This window comes from Gadus morhua, chromosome 14, assembly GCF_902167405.1.
Source record: "Gadus morhua chromosome 14, gadMor3.0, whole genome shotgun sequence".
NCBI lineage: Eukaryota > Metazoa > Chordata > Actinopteri > Gadiformes > Gadidae > Gadus > Gadus morhua.
The window spans coordinates 2,144,705-2,153,884 of NC_044061.1; the positions used below are offsets into that span (position 1 = coordinate 2,144,705).

A 9,180-nucleotide genomic window follows, 5' to 3' on the forward strand; every position below is an offset into this window, starting at 1 on the left:
TTGTGCTCCGTTTGAAACAGAGCATTTCAAATCACAGAGTTCAATGTTAGTCAGCAAGTCCTGCCAGAATCCCCCTGCACTCATAAATGCTCTTTCACAATCTGTTGGTACAGTGACACTGGACACCAGGGAGCCAATCAGCTCTCGCCTCCTGACTCCAGACCACTTCTCCAATGTGACCCTTTGGTTTGTCAGCTGCGGGTTTGAGGACAGCAGGATGTGCTCTCCAGGTGTGCTGTAGGATTCTCCTTCAAGGACCCTCACACCTCCAGCGGCTGAAGCTACCGCCCGGTGGTCCATGCCTTTTCTCTGAGGGATTTCCTCCATTCTGTTAAATCTGACACCATGTCTATAGTGAGAGTGCTTTGTTGCTTGTTGCTCACTTGTCAACTGGCCGAGGGGAAGAGATTCAAGGCCAACAGAACAGGTGAGCGAGTCACACTGAAATGATCTTCCACACGGTCAACATGTGTCACCCTTTTGAGACTTCGAAGAACCTTTGAATGTCAATGAACCAGTCCACAGTTCGGTGTCTAAACAATGGGTGTGCCTGCCCTGGTTTGCTCTAGCCAAAGTGTTACTTTGGAGATGTAAATGACAAAGGATTAAGTCCAAATGAGCTGAAGCTACTGAACCTGATGGTTACTGAACCTGGCTTATATGATCAAACCCAGACAGCGTGTTTACAGTATCGGTTCGTTATCAGAGCAAAGATATAGAGCAACCTGGAGAAATCCTTTTTGATGATCTATCTTTCTCTGGTGGCCAGTACGCCTCGCCTGATACGTGAGTCTGTTTCACAATCGTGTGAACCTCCAGGTGTGTGTGTGCAGACAGGGTCGTTCCTCTGTTCCAAGGGGGCATGGCTCCATATCGTAGGGCCCACTATGGAACCATGACAACCGGTGGTATGTGCCAGGTTCCCATGTTCCCGCTCTATGTAGCACATAATGGAAACCTAAAAGGACACTCCTTAGATTTGACCAGATACAATAAGAGGGTTAATATAAGACACAATGAGAGGGTTAATATAAGACACAATGAGAGGGTTAATATAAGACATAATGAGAGGGTTAATATAAGACACAATAAGAGGGTTAATATAAGACACAATGAGAGGGTTAATATAAGACACAATGAGAGGGTTAATATAAGACATAATGAGAGGGTTAATATAAGACACAATAAGAGGGTTAATATAAGACACAATGAGAGGGTTAATATAAGACACATTACTATTTGGACGCAGACTTTTGACCTGGGTGCCGTCGGACTCTGGCTACTAGGAAAACGTGAGGCTGGAACCCAGACATCCCTCCCTGAGAGAGGTGATTATTGAGGATGTGTATTCAGGGGGTGATGGGGGCTTTAGAAAGGGTCTGAAGGCCTAAACCACATGTTAAACGACATGTTAATGAGGAAAAGATTTAAGATAAACGTTGAACTGGCCATGGAACAAACGTAAGCTTAACGTTGTCCTAAACTTCCTGAGAGCTGATAAAAGGGTGAGGACAAGATGTCAACACAAGACCAGCATAGACTGGAGACTGTGAGGGTCTGCCCCAAAGTGGACTCTCTGTGTAAATGGTCTGCCCCAAAGTGGACTGTTCCACGTGAATCGTACATCGCAAAGTAGACTGCTCCATGCTAATGCAGCCCACTTCTTCGCATGTTTCTTCAGTGAATGACAGCTTGTATCAATTCAATAAATCACCATGAGCTTTTAAGATCCAAACAAATGGAGTTGTTTGTTAACCAGCGTTACTCATTACTCCGTCCACTGAACGGTGAGGCCTGGAGATCGCTCACCACAGAACGGCACTTCCTCAAAGTGTCTGCTGAATCAGAGAACCAGCTGGGCTGAACAATGAGCTTAAAGGGGGCATATTACACCACCAGGTGTGAGTGGGATTAGCCATACAAGCCGTTTCGAAATTCTGCCCCATATGACATCACGAGTGGGCGTGTCCACCTAGATCTGTGCTGGTTAGATCAGTCTTCCAGCCTACCTAGTGGACTGAAGTAAACGTTGCTCATCTATCCAGCACATTTCCAGGTGGACATGCCCACTAGTGATGTCATACGGGGCAGATTTTCGAAATGGCTTGTGTGGCTAATCACACTCACACCTGGTGGTACAATATGTCTCCTTTAACACGCTACTGGTGGTGATCAGAGCAGTTCCTCCGCTAGAAAAGGCCTGACTGAAGCCATGTTTGCTTTGGTCTACGACCGCGACTCCAGTCAGGCTGTATGAGTAGAGGTTGTGCAAAGTATTATGTAAGATGTGTTTGGACAAGTGTAGGGTTCACATGACCTGAGGCCACGACCTGACATCAACGTGTGGCAGTAGGGGCAATGACACACCCACACACACACGAAGTGTGTGTGTGGGTGTGGGTATTTGTCTTCCATGTGCTTCCAGTGTATATATATAGTCATTGCATAATAAATTATACAATTGCAAAATTATTACTCTAAATAAAATACAATTTAATAGTAATGTTTTTAATGTTCAGGGAAATCTAATTATATTAAATATATATATATACATTATATATATAATAAAAAATGTCTGTGTTTCAGGGTTGTCTCTTCACCACCTGGGGGGCCCACACCCGGCCACGCCCCCGCCAGCAGGACCCAATGTGGGCCAGTCGGTGTTCAGGCTGTACTCCCCGGGGGGCCGCATGGAGGACTGGTGCACCCTGGACCCCTTCCAGGCGGGGGGACCCTCGTGTCCCGGCTTCAACAGCAGCCACGGCCTCATCCTCATCAGCCCCGGCTGGTCGGTAAGGACCGCCTTCACCTGTCGCTTAGTCGTCGACGTCCCCCACCCACTGCATTCATACAGCGCTTTCCTACGCACTGGCCACTCAAAGCCTTCACAACACTGCCTCACATTCACCCGTTCATGCACACATTCACACACCGACGGCGGAGTCAGCCCCGCAGGGCGACAGCCAGCTCGTCAGGAGCAGTCAGGGTGAGGCGTCTCGCTCAGGGACACCTCGACACTCGGCTAGGAGGAGCCGGGGATCGAACTAGCAACCTTCCGGGGACCCATGATTGTCTAAATTGTTTATATATATTTATTTTATTTCATCATAGATATCAGCTGTGAAATAACGACATATTCAGTTTTTATTTGCTATAATCATATTTTTGGGTGGTAAATGATTCTGTGTTGGTTCCGCCCCCCCCTCTTCCAGCTGGACGGTATGATGGAGAGCTGGGTGCTGCGGCTGGCCTCCGGCCTGGAGCAGAGCCTGGCGGAGGTGAACGTGGTGGTCACCGACTGGCTGCGGCTGGCCCACCAGCACTACCCCATCGCCGTGCAGAACACCCGGGCCGTGGGGAAGGACGTGGCGACTCTGCTGCGCTGGCTACAGGTCGGTGATGGTCCTCGAGAGACGGTCAGCGCTGGACCCCTTTAACCTCGGGGTTAAAGAGCCGGCGACTAAAGGGCTCGTTGAGTTATGGTGGCATGGGCGGCATGAGGCCCAGGAGGTACAGCGGTTTATGGCCAGCGGTTAGGCAGTATTGTAAAACGCTTTGAGTGGCCACTGATTAGAAAAGCGCGACGTTAATGCAGTCCATTCACCATTGGTCAGAATTAGCCGGAGCCTTCCGCAGCTTTTAATAATGAATAATAATAATAATGCATTGAATTTATATAGCGCTTTTTCCTAGACACTCAAAGACGCTTTACATTGAAGGGGGGGACCTCACTCACCACCACCAGTTTTAGTGAGAGTGAAGCGCTGTTAGAGTCTGTGTTTGGACGAGACGGTTTAGACCGCAGACCGATCCCGGCTAGTTTTTGACACCATGTCTATAGGGAGAGTGCTTTGTTGCTTGTTGCTCACTTGCCAACTGGCCGAGGGGAAGAGAATCAAGGCCAACAGAACAGGGGAGCGAGTCACACTGAAATGATCTTCCACACGGTTGTCACCCTGTGTCACCCTGTGTCACCCTTTTGAGACTTCGAAGAATCTTTGAATGTCAATGAACCAGTCCACAGTTCAGTGTCTAAACAATGGGTGTGCCTGCCCTGGTTTGCTCTGGCCAAAGTGTTACTTTGGAGATGTAAATGACAAAGGATTAAGTCCAAATGATGGCATGGATTAGGGTTTCAAGCTACTGAACCTGATGGTTACTGAACCTGGCTTATATGACCAAACCCAGACAGCGTGTTTACAGTATCGGTTCGTTATCAGAGCAAAGATATAGAGCAACCTGGAGAAATCCTTTTTGATGATCTATCTTTCTCCGGTGGCCAGTACGCCTCGCCTGGTACGTGAGTCTGTTTCACAATCGTGTGAACCTCCAGGTGTGTGTGTGCAGACAGGGTCGTTCCTCTGTTCCAAGGGGGCATGGCCCCATATCGTAGGGCCCACTATGGAACCATGACAACCGGTGGTATGTTCCAGGTTCCCATGTTCCCGCTCTATGTAGCACGTAATGGAAACCTGAAAAGACACTCCTCAGATTTGACCAGACACAATAAGAGGGTTAATATAAGACACAATGAGAGGGTTAATATAAGACACAATGAGAGGGTTAATATATGAGACGAGACAGTTTAGACTTCAGACCGCTCCCGGCTAGTTTCTGAACAACAGGGCGTCTCTCTATGATGCTTTCTAGGAATCGAGCCCGTCAACCACATGTTACTGTAAAGCAACAACACTCTGCGCTCTCACTATACAACTCTCAAATCACCTCAAATGATCCACTTTAACTATTGTGTCTTCATAACCAAGTAGCCAATCAATACTCCATGCCCCCCCCCCCCCAAATCAGGACCACTACAAGCTCTCCCCGAAGCGAGTCCATCTGATTGGCTACAGCCTTGGAGCACACATCTCTGGATTCGCTGGGAGCTATTTCAGGGGCTCGGAGAAACTCGGAAGAATTACCGGTGAGGCTGGAAGCACGAATACCAGAAGAGACACAAACACACGACACAAAAAGAGTGCGTGCGATCAGCCGTTACAAGCCATCTGAAAATCTCCCCTTCCCTGTGCCCCAGTGACATCACTAGTGGGCGTGTCCACCTAGATGTATCATGGATAGATCAGCAACATCTGCCACAATCCACTGGGTACGCTGGTAGACTGATCTATCCAGCGTATATCTAGGTGGACACGCCCACTTGTGACGTCACTAGGGCCCAGAAAAAGGCAGATTTTCAAATGGCTTGTCACGGCTGACCCCCCACTCCTGTAAACATCATTTTTTCTCCTTATTTTGCACTTTTTTCGCACATAAACGAGTACTGAGCACGCCGACCCCCCTGCCCGCGTCCGTCCCCAGGCCTGGACCCCGCGGGGCCCCTGTTCGAGGGCATGTCCCCGGTGGACCGGCTGTCCCCCGACGACGCGGACTTCGTGGACGCCATCCACACGTTCACCCAGGAGCGCATGGGTCTGAGCGTGGGCATCAAGCAGCCGGTCGCCCACCAGGACTTCTACCCCAACGGGGGCACCTTCCAGCCGGGCTGCGACCTCCACAACATCTACCACCACATCACCGAGTACGGCCTGCACGGTGAGGGCCACCACAGCGCCACCTGCTGGGGGGGGGGACAGGGAATACAACATGGTTATATTTGATACTTTCTAATGGGAAGTATCAGATATAACCGTTGTGCTACGCTTCTTTACAGCTTCGTGTTTGGTATTGAGGTTCAAATTGAAACAACTCAAGACAACCATTATTTTCGTAGATCAGCATATTTCAATACATTCTATTCTTAACACTAAACCCAAAGCAATATAAACCCTTATGGTTTCATGCCTTCATGAGACCGTTGTTTGAAGTCCTAGAAACAACATTTATTTACTAACCAATGGTTATTTTAGTGGATGTTGAAAAGGGAGAAAGCTAGGGAGAACATTTGATAAGATTCACCAACGAGCCCGTCACTAGATAGACACTATAGATACTAGATCTATTGTTTCCATAATGACGGTTACAAATAAAACAAATACGTTATTAACATTTGCAAATTTCATGCAGGTTCAAATATATATATGTTGCCCACTGAAGGTCTTTTGTTCAGTGGATTCCCTCGCTTGGCCAGGCTTTGATGCACATCTCAATCAGGATCCTTTCTGGAAGGCATCACGCGAGGAGCCGGTTAAAGATGATAGGACTCAAGGAACTCCAATTCTGCCTGCGGGCTACAAGCAAGGCTTTATCTATTCATTGTCACTGATTTATTTAACGCAAAGGCGGCTTTCTGTCTATTATGAAGGCAGTTCAGTATCTGACCTGACACAGGGCTGCAAACTGCATTCAGCGATGCGTGTTTGTGAATGAAGTCAATCCAAAACTAATCCGCTGATCCGACTATGAACATTATTATTATTGTTAAATGGTAATTTCTCAGGCAAGTGTTGAGAAAAGATGTGTTGTGACCAACATTATAACACATTGGTGCCCTCGTGTTAATCTGTAGAATCTTAAGTCTTCCATTCTGAAGTAGGGATGGTAACCAGAGGGTGATTTCTGTCTTTTTTCATGGTCCAATCTGAGCTTTTTAGTTGATCGTCTTTGGCTAGTTAACTTCCGTTCAAGTTGCATTCATTCACTTGTTGAGCGGCACCTTGAGGGACAGGGAAATCTGTTCAGAGCGAACTGTTTTTAATCGATTCAGATATCGCACAAAGAAAGGGGACGCTATATCGCTGTATCGATGTTTACTCCCAGCCCTGACTCTGCCGTGTCCACTAACGGCTCCGTCCGTTCGTCCTCAGGGTTCGAGCAGACGGTGAAGTGCGCCCACGAGCGCTCGGTGCACCTGCTGATCGACTCCGTCCTGCACCGCGACCGGCAGAGCGTGGCCTACGTGTGCAGGGACCAGGACGCCTTCGAGCGGGGCCTGTGCCTGGACTGCCGCCGGCGCCGCTGCCCCCGGCTGGGCTACCACGCGCACCACGGCCACGGCGGCACCGTCGGGAAGAAGCTGTTCCTCAAGACGCGCGCCCGCATGCCCTACAAACGTAACGCTCGCCGACCTCATGATACTGTTCGTTCCATGGATGATGTGGTTCCTCCTCACTTAGCCCAAGACAAGAGATGTTCAGATAACATTCTTCCCTTTCCGATACCGATTCAGATTCCTGAACTTTACTCAGTATCGGTATCGGCGATAACGAGTATATATAATACCGATACAGCATCTAGCATTGTAACTACGAATACCACTTTTTCTTATTGAAGGGTTCTCTTACCATGGCAGCACTCTATAATCTGTTCAACGCACGTAGGTCGGAGATGACCCATTCCAACTTTCCACCTTCTACCAGTTTGTGATGTTCTTTGTCTGTGTAGTAAATGTCACGTGATGGTATTGGATCGGTGCATAAACTTGCGTACTCGCTGATGCTCGATAACGCATTTCATGCAGTATCTGAGGAATTTTCGATACTGTATCGAAAACATATTTGAGGAACAGTTTAGACCTGTATGGCAACGGTAACGTTTTTGAATGAGTCAAAAGGCAGCTTTGACCTTGTAAGTGCTTCATCTTAACAATGACCTCTCCGTCTCCTTCTCCCTCTGCAGTCTACCACTACCAGTTCAAGGTGCAGTTCACCAACCATCTGAAGGGAATGAGGCCGTCGCTCATCATCGCCCTGACAGGGACCAACGAGGAGATCGGGGAGCTCCCCATCCAGTTGTGAGTCGACGCGCCGCGACACTCCTGCGTTATTACGCACGGTTCGCTCGGCTGAACTTCACCGTGCGCTACTGTACTCTGCCCTGGATGTTACGCAACTGGAGGCTGAACAACCATCTCTTGAATAAAAGAACACGCGTGGAAACAGTGCGTCGGGATAACAGAACTATAAATGGAGAGGAGAGGATCAATAATTCAGCGGAGAACATCACGTTGGAAAACTCTTTTCTCCACTATGTAATCTTTGGCTTGGCTCACTGTATATGCTTCCATCATGTTTGTTTTTAGTTTGATTTGCTCTTAGCCTTGGTTTAAGTAATCCACAACGAACCAAGGCTTTGGGCCTCTCTCCTAGACACAGTAGGTCTATTCTGATTAGCATTGATCTAAACTAATTCTTTAATGCTTTCCCAGCGAGGAGGAGGTCTCTGGTAACCGGACCTACGCCTTCCTGATCACCCTGGAGCGCGACATCGGAGACCTGATGATGCTCAGAGTCCAGTGGCAGAGCACCGCTCTGTGGAAGAGCGTGTGGACCCGCATGCACACCATCCTGCCCTGGGGCAACATGGCCGCACCCCCACAGCTCAGCGTGGGCCGGATCTCCGTCAAAGTGGGGGAGACGCAGAAGAGGTACGGGGAGAATAGATGTCATAACATCCTAACAGCAGTAATGATGATCATTGTTTACCTCTGTGTGTATATGCTTCTCTAACTTTTTGTCTGGTTATTCTGAGCCTACGTGCAATGGGACAAGACATTCTGACATATGAATGATTAAATAAAAACCTAACAAGATATTCCCCAGTGCTTTCACAGTATTCTTGTTAACAACATGCCGACTATAACAGTTATGATGCGTGCTTGTTTCTACTGCCACCTAGTGGAAAATGTTAGTACCTGTAACTGACATATCTGTAATATCAGCTAGATTGATTGGCCTAAATTTCTGTTTTTTGTCACTTCAGGACATCTTTCTGCCCGGCGACAGAAGACGGGCAGCATTTTCAAGCGTCAGAAGAGAAACTGTTTGTCAGATGCCAAGAAAATCACCAAAAACAACGGAGAAAGAAGCATAATTTGGCCTAGAACGGCCCTCATCCACAGCTGGGAGAAGGAAACAGCGTCACACCTGCAACGATGCTAAACGGCCTTTATTATACCACCAGGTGGAAGTGATCAACTCGATGTATGATCGATAGATCAGCAACATTGGCTACAATCCACTGGGTAGGCTGGTAGACTGATCTATCCGGCGTACATCTAGGTGGCGCACTCGTGATGTCACTAAAACACAGAAAGAAGCAGACTTTAAAACGACTTGTAATGGCTAATCACACTCACACCTGGTGGTTTTATAAAGGCCCTTTAGAGATACCATTTTACACATTTTGATGAGAGCTTATTAACAAATACGATTGTTTCAAATAAATAAACCTCAACCACAAATCATTTTGTCTCATGTTTACACAACGAATAAGACAACCGAG

At 47.9% G+C, this 9,180-nt stretch overlaps 1 protein-coding gene across 1 annotated transcript; it reads left to right on the forward strand.

Annotated features, from left to right (window-relative positions):
- Positions 1-137: 137 nt before the first annotated feature.
- Positions 138-9,142, forward strand: lipca (lipase, hepatic a). The gene is made up of 9 exons (XM_030377722.1): positions 138-427; positions 2,587-2,792; positions 3,213-3,392; positions 4,807-4,924; positions 5,320-5,553; positions 6,765-7,010; positions 7,576-7,690; positions 8,105-8,323; positions 8,659-9,142. The coding sequence occupies exons 1-9, from the start codon at positions 346-348 to the stop codon at positions 8,777-8,779; spliced, it is 1,521 nt and encodes a 506-aa protein (XP_030233582.1). The 5' UTR covers positions 138-345; the 3' UTR covers positions 8,780-9,142.
- The last annotated feature ends 38 nt before the right edge of the window (positions 9,143-9,180 follow it).